This window comes from Pseudophryne corroboree, chromosome 2 (assembly GCF_028390025.1).
Source record: "Pseudophryne corroboree isolate aPseCor3 chromosome 2, aPseCor3.hap2, whole genome shotgun sequence".
Classification (NCBI taxonomy): domain Eukaryota; kingdom Metazoa; phylum Chordata; class Amphibia; order Anura; family Myobatrachidae; genus Pseudophryne; species Pseudophryne corroboree.
Window position 1 is genome coordinate 184,321,667 of NC_086445.1, and position 22,972 is coordinate 184,344,638.

The 22,972-nt window shown below is 47.5% G+C and overlaps 1 protein-coding gene across 1 annotated transcript in view; it reads left to right on the top strand.

Annotated features, from left to right (window-relative positions):
• The window catches only part of ESPL1 (extra spindle pole bodies like 1, separase), a 340,610-nt gene that overhangs the window by 228,697 nt on the left and 88,941 nt on the right, over positions 1-22,972 (top strand). Inside the window, exons 15-17 of the mRNA XM_063950725.1 lie at positions 1,577-1,748; positions 3,265-3,393; positions 9,161-9,317. Coding sequence (XP_063806795.1) covers positions 1,577-1,748; positions 3,265-3,393; positions 9,161-9,317 — 458 coding nt within the window. The remainder of the gene's footprint in view (positions 1-1,576; positions 1,749-3,264; positions 3,394-9,160; positions 9,318-22,972) is intronic.

A 22,972-nucleotide genomic window follows, 5' to 3' on the forward strand; every position in this document is an offset into this window, starting at 1 on the left:
CGGCTTTATCTTATAAAAGTCCTTATTTAATTTTCCATTCAGATAGGGCAGAGCTGCGGACGCGTCCGCATTTTCTCCCGAAGGTGGTGTCAGCGTTTCACCTGAACCAGCCTATTGTAGTGCCTGCGGCTACAAACGACTTGGAAGACTCCAAGTTGTTGGACGTTGTCAGAGCTTAAAGATATACATTTCAAGGACGGCTGGAGTCAGAAAATCTGACTCGCTGTTTATACTGTATGCACCCAACAAGTTGGGTGCACCTGCTTCTAAGCAGTCGATTGCTCGTTGGATTTGTAACACGATTCAACTTGCACATTCTGTGGCAGGCCTACCACAGCCTAATTCTGTTAAGGCCCATTCCACAAGGAAGGTGGGCTCATCCTGGGCGGCTGCCCGAGGGGTCTCGGCATTACAACTCTGCCGAGCAGCTACGTGGTCAGGGGAGAACACGTTTGTAAAATTTTACAAATTTGATACTCTGGCTAAAGAGGACCTGGAGTTCTCTCATTCGGTGCTGCAGAGTCATCCGCACTCTCCCGCCCGTTTGGGAGCTTTGGTATAATCCCCATGGTCCTTTCAGGAACCCCAGCATCCACAAGGACGATAGAGAAAATAAGAATTTACTTACCGATAATTCTATTTCTCGGAGTCCGTAGTGGATGCTGGGCGCCCATCCCAAGTGCGGATTATCTGCAATACTTGTACATAGTTATTGCTAACTAAATCGGGTTATTGTTGTTGTGAGCCATCTTTTCAGAGGCTCCGCTGTTATCATACTGTTAACTGGGTTCAGATCACAGGTTGTACAGTGTGATTGGTGTGGCTGGTATGAGTCTTACCCGGGATTCAAAATTCCTCCCTTATTGTGTACGCTCGTCCGGGCACAGTACCTAACTGGCTTGGAGGAGGGTCATAGGGGGAGGAGCCAGTGCACACCACCTGATCCTAAAGCTTTACTTTTTGTGCCCTGTCTCCTGCGGAGCCGCTATTCCCCATGGTCCTTTCAGGAACCCCAGCATCCACTACGGACTCCGAGAAATAGAATTATCGGTAAGTAAATTCTTATTTTTTCTTCCGATGCCGACCGCGCGGGGCCGCGCATCGGATCGGGATCGCAAGGTGACTGTCACCTTGCGATCTGCACTATATTTTCTTCCGATTCTGACTATATAGTCAGAATCGGAAGAAAATATCTTACCGTGTGTACACACCTTTAGAGTTATGATTCCTACTCTGTCCCTGTGTTCTTCCTGCTCCTAATCTGTTCCTTTTCCAGTGATCTGCATAGCGGGTGGGCTTTTTACCATTGCCTTCATTTAATGCAGTGATTCTCAAACTCTGTCCTCAGGACCCCATACAGGTTACGTTTTACAGGTGACCTAGAAGGTGCACAGGTATAGTAATTACTCACTGACACATTTTCAAACATGCACAGGTGGAGCTAATTATTTCACTTGTGATGCTGTGAGGAGACCTGGAAAACATGAAGGGTTTGGGGTCCTGGGGACTGAGTTTGAGAACCTATGATTTATTGTGTGTAATTACTTGTGGCCCTCTATTTGTTTGGAATTTGCAGGTTAAAAAAGGGGTCGAACTTCTTGTGAGTCTTCTTCAACACCCATCTCTACAGAAGTCTTCCAAAGCTTGGTACCTATTAAAGGTCCACGTTTTGCAGGAGCTCTCAATGTTTATTAGGCTTCCGCCAGCTATTCTACTCCCAGATCTCTACAAGCAACTTTGTGCCCAAGGTAATATGGGTTCCGGTATGAATGGTCGACCATGTTATGGTCGACAGTCATTAGGTCGACCACTATTGGTCGACATGGACACATGGTCGACACATGAAAGGTCGACATATGAAAAGGTCGACGTGCATTTTTTTACTTTTTTTTGTGTCGTTTTTTGCGTAAAGTGACTGGGAACCCCAATTAGTGCACCACGTCCCCTCGCATGGCTCGCTTCGCTCGCCATGCTTCGGGCATGGTGCCTTCGCTCCGCTACCGCTTCGCTCGGCACACTTTACCGTTCCAATCGTAGTCCATGTAGATCGTAAAGTATGGAAAAGTTCCCCAAAAGAAAAAAAAGTTAAACTCATGTCGACCTTTCATGTGTCGACCATTTCCATATGTCGACCATGTGTCCATGTCGACCATGTCAATGTCGACCAATAGTGGTTGACCTAATGACTGTCGACCATAACATGGTCGACCATGTGAACGGATACCGGTAATATGATGTAAACCTTACTTCTGGTAGTAACACCTTAACTAAAAATGTCCCACTTACTTTAGTACATTACCAGAAGTATCCCATGCTTCATATCCCTAAGTTTACTGATGTGTGTGTTTGTTTGTTTTGTTTTTTTGTTTTTTTTTCTATAGCCGTCACTGGTTCATCTCTTCCCTGAATGAATATTTTAACAACTGAAACTGTTATGTATTTTTGTCTGTCTTTTTTTTATTTAATGCCTATGCAGTCTTAGGAAGAACTCATGTTACTTGATATTGGATTTAAGCTCTATACAATTCTTGGGCCAACCTGATAGATATTGGGTAGTTGGCCCTATATTTGTTTAGTTTGTATGGTGCAAAACTAAGTGGATCGGCTCCGGATATCGTTTGGAAAATGTAGTGTGTGTAGTGTTGCCTTATTGGCTAGTGTATAGTTTATGGAGGCACGATCGGTGAAATGATTTGGTATTGAATAGATTTGTTTAGAACTAAACAATTATTGGATAGTGTGTACACAAGTACATCAGCCTTTTTCTGGATAATTTTTGACGGTATGATTCTAGCATCGTTGGGCAAATTCTGCATAGTATCTACATAGCTTTGGGCCTGAAATGCCAGAATTTTGAACCGGCAACACTTGCTGCAATTTGGAAGGTAACTGTGGTTAATGGAGATTCATTAGCAACACCTGTAACTAAGCAAACGCTGACTGCGGAGCTGGTTTACATGGTTGGATGTTGCCAAAGAAGGTTGGTTATTCACAAGCTATCTTTCATATTGCAACAAAGAGACTGTCTGCACTTCAGGAGGTGATTTCAGGCAAAGTATTTTCACTACTAGCTAATCTAGTAATCTCAGCATAATTACTTAGCAATATAACTCTAAAAATTAATTTTGCCTCTTTAATATGCCATTGTCTCGTTTGCCAACCTATGGACGATGGCTTTAAACACTCGGCTATTTTGATTTTTAATTTACCATGTCTGAAGTGGTCTTTGTTTAATGTCTAGGTCTTCTATCTTGGCACTTCTAGGTTGGCATAACCCAGAGACTGCTTTGACTGAAGCTCACAAATTGCTAAGAAGCATTGTTCTTCTTTTACTTGGAAATGATGTGTTGTCTACTCCGAAAGCTACATCAGAAGTGCGCTTTGTGGATAATGGTACGTTAAGCAATGACAATTTGCATGGAATTTGCTGACATTAAGACCAGTCCCATTGATTTGGAGTTGCTGGGTTTGCAGAACCTGGCTCGCATCTTTATTTCTCTGATGTCCTAGTGGATGCTGGGAACTCCGTAAGGACCATGGGGAATAGCGGGCTCCGAAGGAGGCTGGGCACTCTAGAAAGATTTATGACTACCTGGTGTGCACTGGCTCCTCCCACTATGACCCTCCTCCAAGCCTCAGTTAGATCTTGTGCCCGGCCGAGGTTGGATGCACACTAGGGGCTCTCCTGAGCCTCTAGAAAGAAAGTATAGAATTAGGTTTTTTATTTTCAGTGAGACCTGCTGGCAACAGGCTCACTGCAGCGAGGGACTAAGGGGAGAAGAAGCGAACTCGCCTGCTTGCAGCCGGATTGGGCTTCTTAGGCTACTGGACACCATTAGCTCCAGAGGGATCGACCGCAGGCCCAGTCCTTGGTGTTCGGTCCTGGAGCCGCGCCGCCGTCCCCCTTACAGAGCCAGAAGCAAGAAGAGGTCCGGAAAATCGGCGGCAGAAGACATCAGTCTTCACCAAGGTAGCGCACAGCACTGCAGCTGTGCGCCATTGCTCCTCATGCACACTTCACACTCCGGTCACTGAGGGTGCAGGGCGCTGGGGGGGGGGGGCGCCCTGAGCAGCAATAAAAACACCTTGGCTGGCAAAAATACCACAATATATAGCCCCAGAGGCTATATATGTGGTGAACACCCCTGCCAGAATCCAGGAAAAAGCGGGAGAATAGGCCGCGGAAAAGGGGCGGAGCTAACTCCCTCAGACACACTGGCGCCATTTTCTCTTCACAGTGCAACTGGAAGAAAGCTCCCCAGGCTCTCCCCTGTAGTTTTCAGGCTCAAAGGGTTAAAAAGAGAGGGGGGGGCACTAAATTTAGGCGCAATATTGTATATACAAGCAGCTATGGGGGAAAATTCACTCAGTTATAGTGTTAATCCCCACATTATATAGCGCTCTGGTGTGTGCTGGCATACTCTCTCTCTGTCTCCCCAAAGGGCTTTGTGGGTCCTGTCCTCAGTCAGAGCATTCCCTGTGTGTGTGCGGTGTGTCGGTACAGCTGTGTCGACAGGTTTGAGGAGGAGGCTTATATAGTGACGGAGCAGATGCCGATAAATGTGATGTCGCCCCCTGTGGGGCCGACACCAGAGTGGATGGTTAGGTAAACGGTATTAACCGACAGTGTCAACTCCTTACATAAAAGGGTGGATGACGTAACAGCTGTGGGACAGCCGGCTTCTCAGCCCGTGCCTGCCCAGGCGTCTCAAAGGCCATCAGGGGCTCAAAAACGCCCGCTCATTCAGATGGCAGACACAGATGTCGACACGGAGTCTGACTCCAGTGTCGACTAGGTTGAGACATATACACAATCCACTAGGAACATCCGTGACTTGATCCCGGCAATAAAAAATGTGTTACACATTTATGACATTAACCTCTAAAAAATGGGTTTTTATGTTTGGGGAGAAAAAGCAGGCAGTGTTTTGTTCCCCCATCAGATGAATGAATGAAGTGTGTGAAAAGCGTGGGTTCCCCCTGATAAGAAACTGGTAATTTCTAAAAAGTTACTGAAGGCGTACCTTTTCCCGCCAGGGGATAAGTTACGCTGGGAGATATCCCCTAGGGTGGATAAGGCGCTCACACGGTTGTCAAAATAGGTTTGGCGCTGCAGTTTTAGGAACGGCCACTTTGAAGGTACCTGTTGATAAAAAGCAGGAGGCTATCCTGAAGTCTGTATTTACACACTCAGGTACTAGACTGAAACCTGCAGAGCGTGCTGCTGCAGCGTGGTCGGTGACCCTGTCAAACATACTAGTTTGCTAACATGAGAACATATTAAAGACGTCGTCTTATATATGAGGGATGCACAGAGGGATATTTTGCCGGCTGGCATCCAAAATGAATGTAATGTCCATTCTGTCAGGAGGGTATTAGAGACCTGTCACTGGACAGGTGATGCTGCCCTTAAAAGGTGCATAGAGATTCTGCCTTATAAGGGTGAGGAATTATTTGGGGATGGTCTCTGGGACCTCGTATCCGCAGCAACAGCTGGGAAGAAATATTTTTACCTCAAGTTTCCTCACAGACTAAGAAAGCACTGTATTATCTGGTACAGTCCTTTCGGCTTCAGAAAAGCAAGCGGGTCAATGGCGCTTCCTTTCTGTACAGAGACAAGGGAAGAGGGAAAAAGCTGCACCAGTCAGCCTGTTCCCAGAATCATAATTCTTCTCTCGCTTCCTCTGAGTCCACAGCATGACGCGGGGGCTCCACAGGTGTAGCCAGGTACGGTGGGGGGCCGTCTCAAAAATTTCAGCGATCAGTGGGCTCGCTCACAGGTGGATCCCTGTTTCATTCAAGTAGTATTTCAGGGGTACATGCTGGAATTCGATATGTCTTCCCCCCGCCGTTTCCTCAAATATGCCTTGCCGACAACTCCCTCAGGCAGGGAGGCTGTGCTAGAGGCAATTAATAAGCTGTATTCCCAGCAGGTAATACTTAAGGTGCCCCTACTCCAACAAGGACGGGGTTACTATTCCACATTTGGGGTACCGAAACCGCATGGTTCGGTGTGACCCTTTTTTATATTTAAAATCCTTGAACACATACATAAAAAATTCAAGTTCAAGATGGAATCGCTCAGGGCGGTTATTGCAAGCCTGGACGAGGGGGATTACATGGTATCCCGGGACATCAAGGATGCTTACCTGCATGTCCCTATTTACTATCCTCGCCAGGAGTACCTCAGATTGTGGTACAGGATTACCATTACCAAGTCCAGACTCTGCCGTTTGGACTGTACAGGGCACCGAGGGTGTTACCATGGTAATGGCCGGAATGGGGATACTCCTTCGAAAAGGGGAGTTTTTAATTATCCCGTATTTGGACAATCTCCTTATAAGGGCGAGGTCCAAGGAGCAGTTGCTAGTCGGGGTAGCACTATTTTGGAAAGTGCTACAACAGCACGGTTGGATTCTAAACAGTCCAGAGTCACAGCTGGTTCCTACGACACGTCTACTGTTCCTGGGGATGGTTCTGGACACAGACCAGAAATAAGTGTTTCTCCAGGAGGAGAAAGCCAAGGAGCTGTCATCTCTAGTCAGAGACCTCCTGAAGCCAAAACAGTTATCGGTGCATCATTGCACGCGAGTCCTGGGAAAAATGATAGCTTCCTACGAAGCAATCCCATTCGGCAGGTTCCATGCAAGAACTTTTCAGGGGGACCTGTTAGACAAGTGGTCCGGGTCGCATCTTCAGATGCATTAGGCTGATAACCCTGTCTCCAAGGACCAGGGTATCTCTACTGTAGTGGCTGCAGAGTGCCCATCTTTAAGAGGGCCGCAGGTTCGACATACAGGACTAGGTCCTAGTGACCATGGATGCCAGCCTTTGAGGCTGGGGGGCAGTCACACAGGGAAGAACCTTCCAGGGACTTTGGTCAAGTCAGGTGACTTCCCTACATAAATATTCTGGAACAGAGGGACATTTACAATGCCCTGAGTCAGGCAAGGCCTCTGCTTCAAAACCAGCCGGTCCTGATCCAATCAGGCAACATCACGGCAGTCGCCCATGTAAACCAACAGGGCGGCACAAGAAGCAGGATGGCGATGGCAGAAGCCACAAGGATTCTCCGATGGGCGGAAAATCATGTGTTAACACTGTCAGCAGTGTTCATTCCTGGAGTGGACAACTGGGAAGCAGATCTTCTCAGCAGACACGACTTCCACCCGAGAGTGTGGGGACTTCATCCAGAAGTCTTCCAAAGGATTGTACACCATTGGGAAAGGCCACAGGTGGACATGAAGGCGTCCCACCTCAACAAAAAGCTATAAAAGATATTGCGCCAGGTCAAGGGACCTTCAGGCGATAGCTGTGGACGCTCTGGTAACACCGTGGGTGTACCAGTCGGTTTATGTGTTCCCCCCTCTGCCTCTCATACCAAAGGTACTGAGAATAATAAGAAGGCGAGGAGTGAGAACGATACTCGTGGTTCCGGATTGGCCAAGAAGAGCCTGGTACCCAGAACTTCAAGAAACTATATATCAGAGGACCCATGGCCTCTGCCGCTCAGACAGGACCTGCTGCAGCAGGGGCCCTGTCTGTTCCAAGACTTACCGCGGCTACGTTTTGATGGCATGGCGGTTGAACGCCGGATCCTAAAGGAAAAGGGCATTCCGGAGGAAGTCATTCCTACGCTGATTCAAGCCAGGAAAGATGTTACTGCAAAACATTATCACCGCATATGGCGGAAATATGTTGCTTGGTGTGAGGCCAAAAAGGCCCCAACAGAGGAATTTCAACTAGGTCGATTTCTGCATTTCCTACAAGCAGGAGTGTCTACGGGCCTAAAATTAGGCTCCATTAAGATACAGATCTCGGCTCTGTCGATTTTCTTCCAGAAAAAATTAGCTTCAGTACCTGAAGTTCAGACATTGTAAAAGGAGTGCTGCATATTCAGCCCCCAGTTGTGCCTCCAGTGGCACCTTGGGATCTCAACGTGGTGTTGAGTTTTCTTAAAATCACATTGGTTTGAACCACTAAAAACCGTGGATCTAAAATATCTCACGTTGAAAGTGGTCATGTTATTGGCCTTGGTTTCGGCCAGGCGTGTATCAGAATTGGCGGCTTTGTCATATAAAAGTCCTTATCTGATTTTCCATATGGATAGGGCAGAATTGAGGACTCGTCCCCAGTTTCTCCTTAAGGTGGTATCAGTTTTTCACTTGAACCAACCTATTGTGGTGCCTGCGGCTGCTAGGGACTTGGAGGATTCCAAGTTACTGGACGTAGTCAGGGCCTTGAAAAATTATGTTTCCAGGACGGCTGGAGTCAGGAAAATTGACTCGCTATTTATCCTGTATGCACCCAACAGGCTGGGTGCTCCTGCTTCTAAGCAGACTATCGCTCGCTGGATCTGTGACACGATTCAGCAGGAGCATTCTGCGGCTGGACTGCCGCATCCTAAATCAGTGAAAGCCCATTCCACAGGGAAGGGGGGCTCATCTTGGGCGGCTGCCCGAGGGGTCTCGGCTTTACAACTTTGCCGAGCTGTTACTTGGTCAGGGGCAAACACGTTTGCATAATTCTACAAAATTGATACCCTGGCTGAGGAGGACCTTGAGTTCTCTCATTCGGTGCTGCAGAGTCATCCGCACTCTCCTGCCCGTTTGGGAGCTTTGGTATAATCCCCATGGTCCTTACGGAGTTCCCAGCATCCACTAGGACGTCAGAGAAAATAAGATTTTACTCACCGGTAAATCTATTTCTCGTAGTCCGTAGTGGATGCTGGGCGCCCATCCCAAGTGCGGATTGTCTGCAATACTTGTAAATAGTTATTGCTAACTAAAGGGTTATTGTTGAGCCATCTGTTGAGAGGCTCAGTTGTTTTCATACTGTCAAACTGGATATAGTATCACGAGTTGTACGGTGTGATTGGTGTGGCTGGTATGAGTCTTACCCGGGATTCAAAATCCTTCCTTATTATGTCAACTCGTCCGGGCACAGTGTCCTAACTGAGGCTTGGAGGAGGGTCATAGTGGGAGGAGCCAGTGCACACCAGGTAGTCATAAATCTTTCTAGAGTGCCCAGCCTCCTTCGGAGCCCGCTATTCCCCATGGTCCTGACGGAGTTCCCAGCATCCACTACGGACTACGAGAAATAGATTTACCGGTGAGTAAAATCTTATTTTATATTTTGTTTTTTTTTTACATCTAATTAGGAGAGAACCTTCTTCAGAAATGGCAGGTACTTGCTGATTTGTTAAGTTGCTCCCAGGACCTTGTCAGCACCCTGAGCCGTCTTGGAAGTGTTTCGGAGTCCAAGTCATTCTGCCTTGAGGGGTTAAGATTAGCCAAAAGTCTGCATAGTATGAGACAGTAAGTATTAATCTCCTTGTATCTTCCTCTAGCACTTTTGTGGTGGGTTTCATCCAGTGATGGTAACTGGTAAAATGCTTGCAGAAACAAAATTATCTTCTATTGTAAATTAATAGTTTCTACATATTATCTGACATGATTAATATTTCATCTAGCTGTATTTACTGTAAGGGTTTTTCTGTAACATCCCTAAGGGATACTGGGGTCACTTAGTACGATGGGGTATAGATGGGGTCCAAAGGAGCCGGTGCGCATTAAATTCTTCAAACAGGGTGTGCTGGTTCCTCCCCTCTATGCCCTCCCCCACAGCTCAGTTCAGAAAAATGTGCACCCAGAAGAGGATGCACTCTGGAGCTCCAGAGGATTTTTTTCCTTCAGTTTATTTTAAACTTTTTTATTTTCAGGTAGACTGTTGGGCAACAGCCTACCTGCACCGAGGAACACTGGACAAACTCCGGCCTCTTGGGGGTGCGGAGTTGGATCCCGCTGACAGGGCAACGGTCCTGAGGGTCCGTGTACCGCAGGCTTTGCGCGCTCGCGCACACACCCCGCAGCACGCTGCACACCCCCAGTACAGAGCCTGAAGGTCAGCAGAGTGGTGAGTGACAACCGGGAGCCCCGGTTCTATGTGCGGCGCGATCGCAGGGCGGGCATACTGACTTCCCTTGGGGTGAACCCAAAACTCGATACAAGGGAGTTGTAAGGGGGAGAGCCCGCTGTAGGACCCTTAAACAGGCTCCTGAAACAATATAAAACACTTATAATAGCCTAACAGTCTTATTGAGTCTGTACAGGCTGGTGTGCTGGTCCCTCCTCTCTGGGTCTTCTCCACACATACTAGGCTATGCAGGCTTGCTTGTACCTGTGTTTGTATGTGGGTGTTATAGTTTACCTGTCAGCATGGTGAAAAAGGGTGTGTGTAATGTCTGTCACATCAGGTTTTCACCTTCCCCTGCGGAGTTTCTCATACAGTATGTGAACAATGTAGCCAGCGAGGCTTCAGTGGTGATTTACAAGAACAGGTTGGCTGCTCTCTATATAATCTGTGTGGGATATATATGTATATGTGTGTGTGTTTATGTGTGTGTATGTAAGTAGGTATATATATATATATATATATATATATATATATATATATATATATATATTAGATTTATATTGTGTGTGTGTATATATATATATATATATATATATATATGTGTGTGTGTGTGTGTATATATGTATATCTTGGAGAATGGGTGGCATTCTGACTAAAGTAAAAATATAACTGAAACGTTGCCGCATCTGGGAGATTAGTGCTTAGTCTCTGTCTTTATTACTGCTGTTCCAGTTCTCCGTGAGTGCCACCCATTCTCCAAGTTATATGATTGCGTCCAGCAAGGGAGGACACCGGGGCAATTGTGAATGAGGTATTGAGTGCCGGTTACACACTGATATAGAGATAGAGATATATATATTTGTTGTTGTTGTTATTATTTTTTTATATACATATGTGTAGTTTAAAATTCATGTGGGATCTCTACATAAAACTGGGTAAAACTGGCTCAGACTTGTGGGTGTGCATACTCTCACTGTCAGCTACCATCCCCCACCTTGTATATGAAACGTTGTTGTCTACCAGGCAGCAGTGGGAGGAGGAAAAACTCAAAACAGTGTGCCTGCTGTCCTTGAATATTATGTTGTCTGACATGTATCTTTCCTTGCTGCTCCTATACAGGAGCTTAGGAAGTCTGTTGCTGATCTAATGTATAAAGATAGTGTACAGACAGCCGTCTCACCCTCCTAATCTAACACGCATAGTCGCGCATTATACCCTGTCCTCCTCTAAATATCTGTTGAGGAGATGCGAGAGATTGAGGGAGGAGAAATTCGTACTTCTTTAAAAGTAGTGGACAGTACTCTATCTTAGGGGATAGAGTTAATTATTTCTGATATAAGGAATGTGTTAAATATTCCAGATTCTCTACGGGAGATCTCCATTAAGGAGTTAAATGATCTTTTCAGACCTTCCCTTCCCTACAGTGGATAAAAAGGTCTGGGAAATTCCCCTACAATAGATACCTCGGTATCTATACTGTCCAAGAACACAGTACTACCTGTTTAAGGGGTTGTGTCTCTATGGGAGCCTGCTAACCCCAACATAGAGAATACCTTGATGTATATTTACCTAGCTACAGGGGCGGTTCAGAAACCCATCCCTGTAAACTGCTGGATTACATAGGCCATTTGTACGTGGGCTGGTAACCTTTAGCAGGGTTTTAACGAGGAAGCATCACCAGCTGACATTGTGATACTTGTGCATTGGCATAACTTCCTATGCGGGGTAATTAAGAAAATAGGCATTATATGTGCCTGAGCTACTACTACGGTTGTCTCTGCTCGCAGAGTTTATGGTTATGTCAGTGGTTTGTGGACGCTGAGTGGAAGGATTACCTTTCACAGGTGAGATTGTATTCAAAGGCGAATTAGATAAGTGGATCTCACGGATCACTGCCGGTAAGTCCACGTACCTACATCTGTGGCTAAGCCTGCCAGTAGTGCTTGCCGGGTCCATCACTGCAGTCCTTCGGGTTGCAAGATTAAGGGCAGCACCAGTGGGGCCTCATTTGCAGCAAGAGAGGCACTAGAGGAGAAGCACGCAGTCCTTTTACACAGGATCACAGGAACAAGACACCAGTTCTGTTTCCACAAAGACTTCAGCATGACGGTGGTCCTCTGCTCCTGAGGTTTCTCAGGGTAGGAGCTCGTCTAAATTATTTCAGCCATAGTTGGAGAAGCATGGATCCCTGGGTAAAAGATTTGGTTTCCCAGAGATACAAGTGAGTGTTCAAATTCACTACACTGCATCCACCTCATCTAACAAACAGGGGATACTGCTCGTACCTGGGTGTTGGTGCCGAAACTGGATGGTTCGGTAAGACCAACTTTGAATCTTATATCGCAAAATCCATATGTGAGGGTTTTCAAATTTTCAAGATGGAATCTCTGAGAGCAGTGATCAAGATGGAATCTCTGAGAGCGATGGCCCCTATGTCGGTATGGCTGGGCGGCTTCAGGTCGGCACACCCTAACACTTTATTAACACTTATGATTTTCCCTATCACTTTGTATATATTTTTGTATTATTTTAATCACACTTCACTTACATAGCACTTATGTGCTTCTTATTAACCCTTATTAATTTTCACCTGTGTGCTGACCTGGGGTAGCTGCCCTGTGCCGACGTGATGGGATCCTGCACCCCAGACCCATACCTAGTATTAGGGACCCCCAGTGATGGAGGCGCCTTGCCGATCGGCCTGGGGGCTTAACCCTATATATGCAGATATACGCAACTAAGATCTCCGTATTATCTGATTATTATGTAGTATTATTTTTCACTCAGTGTGCATTAGGAAACACACATTGTTTTTTCTTACACAGAATTACCCCTCCCTTTTAGCACCTGAGTGACATCACAATCTGATTGAGCAGCTTGCCACTATATGTGCTACGGTTTCTCATACGTCCTAGAGGATGCTGGGGTCACATCAAGAACCATGGGGTATAGACTGGATCCGCAGGAGACATGGGCACTTTAAGACTTTCAAAGGGCGTGAACTGGCTCCTCCCTCTATGCCCCTCCTCCAGACTCCAGTTTAGAATATGTGCCCAGTGAGACTGGATGCACTCTGAGGAGCTCTACTGAGTTTCTCTGAAAAAGGCTTGTTAGGTTTTTTGTTTTCAGGGAGTACTGCTGGCAACAGTCTCCCTGCTTCGTGGGACTTAGGGGAGAGAAGTTAGACCTACTTCTGTGAGTTTCAAGGCTCTGCTTCTTTGGCTACAGGACACCATTAGCTCCTGAGGGTCTGATCACTAGGTACGCCTAGATGCTCATTCCCAGAGCCCGCCGTCACCCCCCTTGCAGAGCCAGAAGTCAGGAGACAGGTGAGTAGAAGAAGAAAAAAAGACTTCAGTGACTGCTTCTGAGGTACCGCAGCGCTCGCGTGCCATACTCCCACACACAGCGGCACTACAGGGGGGGGGGGGGAGTGCGGCGCCCTGGGCAGTATATATGACCTCTATAAGTACCCCGCCAGTATAAAAATTTATTTGAAAAGAGCGGGTCTGAAGCGCGCCATTGCGGGGGCGGAGCTTAGCACTCACAGCACACAGCCCGGCGCCATTTTCTCTACACAAGGCTGCAGAGACACTGGTCCTTTCTCACCCTGATACTTATGCAGCAGTGTGAGGAACGGGGGGGAGGGCACAGTTATTTTGGTGCATTATATGTTAATTATAAAAGCGCTGCAGGTCTGGGGCATTTTCAGTGGTGGTTCAGACCGGGATTGAGCGCTGGGGTGTGAGCTGGCAATGGAGTTATTATCTGTGTCCCTCTGACAGGCTTTACTGTGCATCTGTCCCCTATAGGCCTAGTGTGTGTGTGTGTTGGGTGCACATGTGTCGGCATGTCTGAGGCAGAGTGCTCTTTCCAGGAGGAGACTGTTAGGGACACAAACGGCTGTGGGAGTGACCCTGTCGGCACCGCCTACACCTGATTGGGTGAATATTTGGGGTGCTTTGAATGCTAATGTGGCTCTGATAAGAGATTGGATAAATCTGAGTTTCAGTACCAGGCATGGAAGAAATCCGTAGAGGATGTGTTACAAGTCCAGACCCCCTCGGGGTCACAAAAACGTTCATTTACCCAGCTGGCAGACACGGATACAGACACGGACACTGACTCAAGTGTCGACTATAGTGATGCCAGATTAGATCCAAAACTGGCAAAGAGCATTCAGTACATGATTGTGGCAATAAAAGACATATTACATATCACTGAGGACCCTGCAGTTCCTGATACTAGGGTCTGTATGTATAAAGGAAAGAAACCTGAGGTAACGTTTCCTCCCTCTCATGAACTGAACACGCTTTGTGAAAAGGTTTGGGAAAATCCTGACAAAGTTTCCGATTCCCAAAAGGATTCCAGTGGCGTATCCGTTTCCCTCTGCGGATAGGGAAAAATTGGAGTCACCCCCCATTGTGGACAAAGCTCTATCACGGCTGTCCAAAAAGCTAGCTCTTCCGTCCCCTGACACGGCAGCCCGTGATCTTGGGATCAAGGGCCAATGCCATGGCAGTCTCGGCTAGGAGAGCATTGTGGATTCATCAATGGAATGCTGATGCGGACTCTAAGAAAGCTATGGAGTCTCTACCGTATAAAGGTGGTGTATTGTTTGGTGACAGCCTCGCTGATTTGGTATCTACGGCTACCGCGGGTAAGTCATAATTTTTACCTTATGTGCCTGCACCACAAAAGAAAGCACACCACTATCAGATGCAGTCCTTTCGGCCCAATAAATACAGAAAAGGCCGAGGGTCTTCCTTCCTTGCTACTAGAGGAAAGGGAAAAGGTAAACGATCACCGGCTCCTGGGAACCGGCCACGGCCGAAGTCCTCCCCGGCTTCTGCCAAATCCACCGCATGACGCTGGGGCTCCTCTGCGAGAGTCCGCACCGGTGGGGGCACGTCTCAAGCTCTTCAGTCAGTTCTGGGCTCATTCAGCCCTGGACCCATGGGTTTTAGAAATAGTGTCCCAGGGGTACAAACTGGAGTTTCAGGACGTTCCCCCTCACCAATTTTTCAAATCGGCCTTACCAGCTTCTCTTCCGGACAGGGAGGTTGTATACGCCACAATACAAAAATTGTGTCACAATCAAGTAATTGTCAGGGTTCCCCCGTCGCAACAGGGAGAAGGCTTTTATTCGAGCCTGTTCGTGGTCCCGAAGCCAGACTGCTCAGTCAGACCAATCCTGAACCTCAAATCCCTAAATTTCTACCTAAGAAAATTAAAATTCAAGATGGAATCTCTCCGGGAAGTGATCTCCAGTCTGGAGGAGGGGGATTTTATGGTGTCGGTAGACATAAAGGATGCCTACTTACATGTTCCCATTTATCCTCCACATCAGGCTTACCTGAGGTTTGCAGTTCAGGATTCTCATTACCAATTTCAGACGTTGCCGTTTGGTCTGTCCACGGCTCCAAGGATTTTCACCAAAGTAATGGCCGAAATTGTGGTTCTCCTGCGCAAGCAAGGAGTCACAATTATCCCGTACTTGGACGATCTCCTGATAAAGGCGAGATCCAAGGACCAATTACTGCAGAACATTACGCTCTCCCTGACAATTCTGCGGCAACATGGTTGGCTCCTAAACTTGCCAAAATCACAGTTGGTTCCGACGAAACAGCTGCCGTTTTTGGGAATGATTCTGGACACAGAATTTCCAGTGGAAAAGGCTCTGGAAATTCAGAACCTGGTCAAACAAATTCTGAAACCAGCAAAAGTATCAATCCATCAATGCACTCTGTTGCTGGGGAAGATGGTTGCGGCCTATGAGGCCATTCAGTTTGGCAAATACCATGCCAGAGTGTTTCAGTGGGACCTGTTGGACAAGTGGTCCGGGTCCCATCTGCACATGCACCGAAGGATAATCCTGTCTTCCAAGACCAGAATCTCACTCCTGTGGTGGCTGCACGGCTCTCACCTCCTAGAGGGACGCAGGTTCGGGATCCAGGACTGGATCTTAGTGACCACGGATGCGAGTCTCCGAGGCTGGGGAGCAGTCACACAGGGGGAAAGCTTCCAGGGAAGATGGTCAAGCCAGGAAATTTGTCTACACATAAACGTTCTGGAGCTAAGGGCCATTTACAACGGCCTTCTGCAAGCGGAACATCATCTTCGCAATCGGCCCGTCTTGATTCAGTCGGACAACATAACAGCAGTAGCGTACATAAACTGCCAGGGCGGAACAAACAGCAGAGCGGCAATGGCAGAGGCCACAAAGGTTCTCCGCTGGGCGGAAAGGCATGCAAGCGCTCTGTCAGCGATCTTCTTTCCAGGAGTGGACAACTGGGAAGCATACTTCCTCAGCAGACATGATCTCCATCCAGGAGAGTGGGGTCTTCATCAAGAGGTCTTTGCAGAAGTGACAAGTCTTTGGAGAATTCCTCAAATAGACATGATGGCGTCTTGCCTCAACAAGAAACTTCAGAGATATTGTTCCAGGTCGTGAGAACCTCAAGCAATAGCAGTGGACGCCCTCTAATGAGACCGTGGGTGTTTCAGTCGGTGTATGTATTTCCTCCGCTTCCACTAGTAATAAAGATCATAAGAAGAACAAAGGTTCAAGCGATCCTCATTGTTCCAGACTGGCCAAAGAGGGCTTGGTATCCAGATCTTCAGGAATTACTTATAGGAGATCCCTGGCCTCTTCCTCTGAGGGGAGGATCTGTTACAGCAGGGGCCGTGCGTGTTCCAAGACTTACCGCGACTTCGTTTGACGGCTTAGCGGTTGAACGCCGGATCCTAGCCCGAAAGGGTATTCCCAAGGAAGTTATCCCCACTCTCTCTTATTCAGGCCAGGAAAGGAGTAACGTCTAAACATTACCACCGTATTTGGTGAAAATACGTGTCTTGGTGTGAATCCAGGAAGGCTCCTATGGAAGAATTTCAGTTAGGACGTTTTCTCCATTTTCCACAAGCTGGTGTGGATGCGGGCCTAAAGTTGGGCTCAATTAAAGTACAAATTTCAGCCTTATCGGTTTTCTTCCAAAAACAATTGGCCTCCCTTCCAGAAGTTCAGACTTTTGTGAAAGGCGTGTTACACATCCATCCTCCATTTGTGCCCCCAGTGGCACCGTGGGATCTTAACGTGGTGTTGAAATTCCTTCAATCTCATTGTTTGAACCTTTACAGAAGGTAGAGTTGAAATTCCTCACTTGGAAAGTGGTTATGCTGTTGGCCTTGGCATCCGCAAGGCGGGTGTCTGAATTAACAGCCTTGTCTCACGAGCGCTTTTTTGATCTTCCATGAAGATAGAGCAGAGTTGAGGACTCGTCAGCAATTTCTGCCGAAAGTGGTTTTGTCGTTCCACTTGAACCAACCCATTGTGGTGCCAGTGGCTACTGACGCCTTGCTGGAATCGAAGTATCTCGACGTAGTCAGAGCTTTGAAAATTTATGTCGCCAGAGCGGCTCAGTTTAGGAAACGGAGGCTCTGTTTGTCCTGTATGCTCACAACAAGATTGGGGCTCCTGCTTCCAAGCAGAGTATTGCGCGCTGGATCTGTCATACGATTAAGCATGCTCATTCTATGGCTGGATTGCTGTTACCGAAATCGGTGAAGGCCCATTCTACCAGAAAGGTGGGCTTGTCCTGGGCGGCTGCCCGGGGGGTCTCGGCATTACAACTTTGCCGAGCAGCTACTTGGTCGGGTTCAAACACCTTTGCGAAGTTCTAAAAGTTTGATACCGTGGCTGATGAGGACCTCATGTTTGGTCAATCGGTGCTGCAGAGTCATCCGCACTCTCCCGCCCATTCTAGAGCTTTGGTATAACCCCATGGTTCTTGATGTGACCCCAGCATCCTCTAGGGCGTATGAGAAAATAGGATTTTAAAACCTACCGGTAAATCCTTTTCTCTTAGTCCGTAGAGGATACTGGGCGCCCGTCCCAGTGCGTACTCTAGCTGCAGTTTTTTGTTACGTTTCAACACGTTGTGTTAAGTTTTGCTGACGTTGTTCATGCTGTTGACTTGCGTTATGTTGAATGCCATGTTGTACGGCGTGCTTGAGGTGTGAGCTGGTATGTATCTCACCTTAGTTTAACAATAATTCCTTTTCCTCAAAATGTCCGTCTCCCTGGGCACAGTTCCTATAACTGGAGTCTGGAGGAGGGGCATAGAGGGAGGAGCCAGTTCACGCCCTTTGAAAGTCTTAAAGTGCCCATGTCTCCTGCAGGTCCCGTCTATACCCCATGGTTCTTGATGTGACCCCAGCATCCTCTACGGACTGAGAGAAAAGGATTTACCGGTAGGTATTAAAATCCTATTTTTTACAGGCAGGTGTGGACATGGACCTATGTTTTAGGCTCCATGAAGGTTCAGATCTTTGCCTTTTTCCACAGACCATTAGATACCCTCCTGGGAGCCCAGACGTTCTTGAAAAAGAACAATCTGAACTTTATTTTGGATTTCTATAATCCTCTTGGGATGAGCCCTAGATGATAGCAGTAGAGAAGTACCTTACGTGGAAGACATTACTGATATGGGCTCTTGCCTCAGTTATACAAGTTTCAGACTTAGGGATGTTAATATGTACAAGTCCCTGCTTAGGGGGTAATTCCAAGTTGATCGCAGCAGGATTTTTGATAGCAATTGGGCAAAACCATGTGCACTGCAGGGGAGGCAGATATAACATGTGCAGAAAGAGTTAGATTTGGGTGGGTTATTTTATTTCTGTGCGGGGTAAATACTGGCTGCTTTATTTTTACACTGCAAATTAGATTGCAGATTGATCACACCCCACCCAAATCTAACTTTCTGCACATGTTATATTTGCCTCCCCTGCAGTGCACATGGTTTTGCCCAATTGCTATCAAAAATCCTGCTGCGATCAACTTGGAATTACCCCCTTAGTCTTTTCTGTTGACAGAGCAGTGCTCAGAACTTGTCGGCTGTTCTTGCAAAAGGGTCTCTGTATTTCATGTCAACCCACCAATAGTCAATTCTGAATTCATCTAATCCAATGCCTTTGGATATTGTGCGAGCCCTGAAGATCTAGATCAAGAGGACGGCTCGTAACAGAATGTTGGACTCTCCTTTGGTGCTAAATATAACCATAAGGGAGGTTGTCCTGCTTCCGTGCAGTCTATTGCACGTTGGATAAGGCTATCCTACAGGCCTATGCATCGGCCGCCTTACAGATCTGACATTCCGTTGAGGCCCACTCTACAGGGTAGAGGTGGGTTCTTCCTGGACAACTGCCCGTGGAATCTCTGCTTTGCAACTATGCTGGGCTGCTACCTGGTCAGGGACAAACACATTTGTCAAGTTCTACGGGTTTGGTACCCTGGCTACTGAGGATGTCTGTTTCAGAATTTTGGTACTGCAGACCTCTCAGCACGTTCCCACTCGTTCTGGGAGCTTTGGGACTTCCCCATCGTACTAATTGACCCTGGTATCCCTTATGGATGTTAGAGAAAATAGGATTTCTCTATCATCCTCTTAGGGACACTTGGGAACTAGACAGCTGGGGTGTGAAGGATGCAGACCGGAGGTAGCACAATATAGTAAAAAAAATTATACACAGCTGGCTCTTATCCCTTCACGCCCCGCCATCCCTCCAGTTTGAAAATTTGTGTTTGGAGGTAGCAGCACAGGAAAGGAGCTCTTGCTCCATGAAAGGATTTTTCACTCTAAATTTACTAGTGGGCTAATCCAGCCTATATGTAAGGAGGGTGAAGGCTCCCACAATCTATACTTAAAGTATATAGTGAGACAAAGATCCCGGTGGAAGGGATCAGCATCTCCCTCAGAAGACCATCAAGAAGTGAGTACTGAGCAGGGGCATTACGCGCAGCAAGGCGGCTAATCCCCCGCAGCAGCAGATGTTGCTCCCCCTGCGGGCAGGAGTTAGTGTGAGTTTTAACAGGCACGCAGCTGAATGAGGAGAGCCGCTGAGGTCACCGCTGAAGCGGAGACCCGGCGGCGCAGGCAGCCAGGACGGGAGGCTCTGAGCGGCGGTCACTGTGCTTCTAGCAGGTGGAGAGAGTCTTGCGCGCAGACGGAAACAGCCGGATAGTAATTACAGGATGCTGGTACAGTGGGATTCTGAAGTAATGGGGGCTCCCTGTGGGTGCGCAGGAGGGGCTAACAGGGCAGGCATGCATAGTCTTCACAGGAAGCAGCCGGATATGTTAAGGATAAGGGGCTGCAAGATGAATAAAAAAATCAGTTTCGGCCATTCTGTTCTCTGTCAGGCCCACAGATAGAGCGCAAAATCCTCTCTATGGGGAGCGGACATGTTAAGAGTCCTGTTACAGAGGGGGCACATATAGCTTGTAATGTTTTTCGTATTCTACCTCAGGTGCAGTAGATAGGGACTGCGGTTACATGTTGACAGGTTATCCATACTGGCGCTGGCTGGGAGAAAAGAGATTAGTATAGATTTTACGGAAATTAATTTATTAAAGATTATATGTTTTGTCTTCCAAGGGACCAGGCTGATAGGTCCTGCGGAGGAGGAGCACCAGAACTTCAACCCAGTAAACTCAAGCTGTATCAACAGTTGGGTGTGTGGTGGTTGTAAATGTCAGGCTGGTTGAAAAAAAATAATAATAATAATTTTAGTGTAATTACAGCTGTGTGACTGATAATTTTTTCATTGCTTCCTATATCCCTACGGTCTTTCTCCTCCTAATAGGGTGAAAGTACTGCTGATTTGTGTGTGTGTGTGTGTGTGTGTGTGTGTGTGTGTGTGTGTGTGTGTGTGTGTGTTTTATCATGTCTAAAGCACCAACCAAGACAGCAAAAACTTGTTATGTATGTTCAAAATGTGGGGAAAAAAGAGCACCAATGTGGGCAGCTTCGGGGTCTGTGACACGTCTGGGAATGGATGCTCAACCTAGGAACAGTGTCCATCCGGGTCATGGGAAAATGCCCTGGCAGATATTTCTAAGGAGATGGCAGAATCCCGCAAGCAACATTTAGAAAGGACTGCAGGTTTTTCCAAAACTGTGGAGGAATTCCTAATTAGAATTACTCCCCCTGCACAAGTAGAAAAGAATGTGCGTAAAGCGGTAAAGAGACCCCTCCCTCTCCTGCAGGTAGAGTCGGAGGAGGGTCTCATAGAGCATGAGGGGGAGTCAGTAGAGGCGTTAATTGATGTCAGTCCTCAGGAGGAGGATGCTGAGGTCAAGGGGTTAGAATCCCTCATTGAAGCGGTTAAACAGGTACTTAACTTTAAGGAATAAGAGGTTAAGGAACCGGAAGTCTTTGCTCTATTTGAGTCTCAGAAACTGCAAATAGTAGTTTTTCAGATTCCTCAGACTCTCCAGGATCAAATGGGAGAAACATGGAAACAGCCAGATAGACTCGTTCAGATTCCCAAAAAGTTCACGGCTACTTACCCACAGCCCAAGGGTGTCCTGTCTAAGTGTCTAAGACAATCTTACGGATACCAAATGTGGCTACACTATAGGATGTGTCATATCATAACAAAGACCTACAATTATCAGTGCTTGGGTAAATAAGGCTATTGTAGCATAGGCTGGTCAAATTGTTCAGGCAGTGGGGGAAGATAAAAGCCATGAGGAGAGAGTTTGACTAGCGAACCATATCCGGGAGTCTGCCAAGCTACAAAGGATGCCATCAGGATAGCGTTGTGTATTTCGACTTCGACTATATAGGCTAGAAGGATTTTATGGCTCAGAGAATGGCAAGTGGAGGCGATCCCCTTAGTAGGGGAGGCTTTATTTGGTCTGGAATTAGCCAAGTGGATTTCACAAGCAACAGCGGGAAAATCTACTTTCTCTGACGTCCTAAGTGGATGCTGGGACTCCGTAAGGACCATGGGGAATAGCGGCTCCGCAGGAGACTGGGCACAACTAAAGAAAGCTTTAGGACTACCTGGTGTGCACTGGCTCCTCCCACTATGACCCTCCTCCAGACCTCAGTTAGAATCTTGTGCCCGGCTGAGCTGGATGCACACTAGGGGCTCTCCTGAGCTCCTAGAAAGAAAGTATATGTTAGGTTTTTTATTTTACAGTGAGATCTGCTGGCAACAGACTCACTGCAGCGAGGGACTAAGGGGAGAAGAAGCGAACCTACCTAACAGGTGGTAGTTTGGGCTTCTTAGGCTACTGGACACCATTAGCTCCAGAGGGATCGACCGCAGGACCCGACCTTGATGTTCATTCCCGGAGCCGCGCCGCCGTCCCCCTTACAGAGCCAGAAGCATGAAGAGTCCGGAAAATCAGCGGCAGAAGACTTCGGTCTTCACCAAAGTAGCGCACAGCACTGCAGCTGTGCGCCATTGCTCCTCATGTACACCTCACACTCCGGTCACTGATGGGTGCAGGGCGCTGGGGGGGGGGGGCGCCCTGAGGGCAATATAAGACACCTTGGCTGGCAAATCATCACAATATATAGTCCCAGGACTATATATGTGATAAATTACCCCTGCCAGAATCCATAAAAAAGCGGGAGAAAAGTCCGTCGAAAAAGGGGCGGGGCTATCTCCCTCAGCACACTGGCGCCATTTTCTCTTCACAGTGCAGCTGGAAGACAGCTCCCCAGGCTCTCCCCTGTAGTTTTCAGGCTCAAAGGGTTAAAAAGAGAGGGGGGGCACTAAATTTAGGCGCAATATATGTATACAAGCAGCTATTGGGGGAAAAATCACTCAGTTATACTGTTAATCCCTGCATTATATAGCGCTCTGGTGTGTGCTGGCATACTCTCTCTCTGTCCCCCCAAAGGACTTTGAGGGGTCCTGTCCTCAGTCAGAGCATTCCCTATGTGTGTGCGGTGTGTCGGTACGGCTGTGTCGACATGTTGGATGAGGAAGGTTACGTGGAGGCGGAGCAAAGGCCGATAAATGGGATGTCGCCCCCTGTGGGGCCGACACCAGAGTGGATGGATAGGTGGAAGGTATTAACCGACAATGTCAACTCCTTACATAAAAGGCTGGATGACGTAACAGCTGTGGGACAGCCGGTTTCTCAGCCCGCGCCTGCCCAGGCGTCTCAAAGGCCATCAGGGGCTCAAAAAACGCCCGTTACCTCAGATGGCAGACATAGATGTCGACACGGAGTCTGACTCCAGTGTCGACGAGGTTGAGA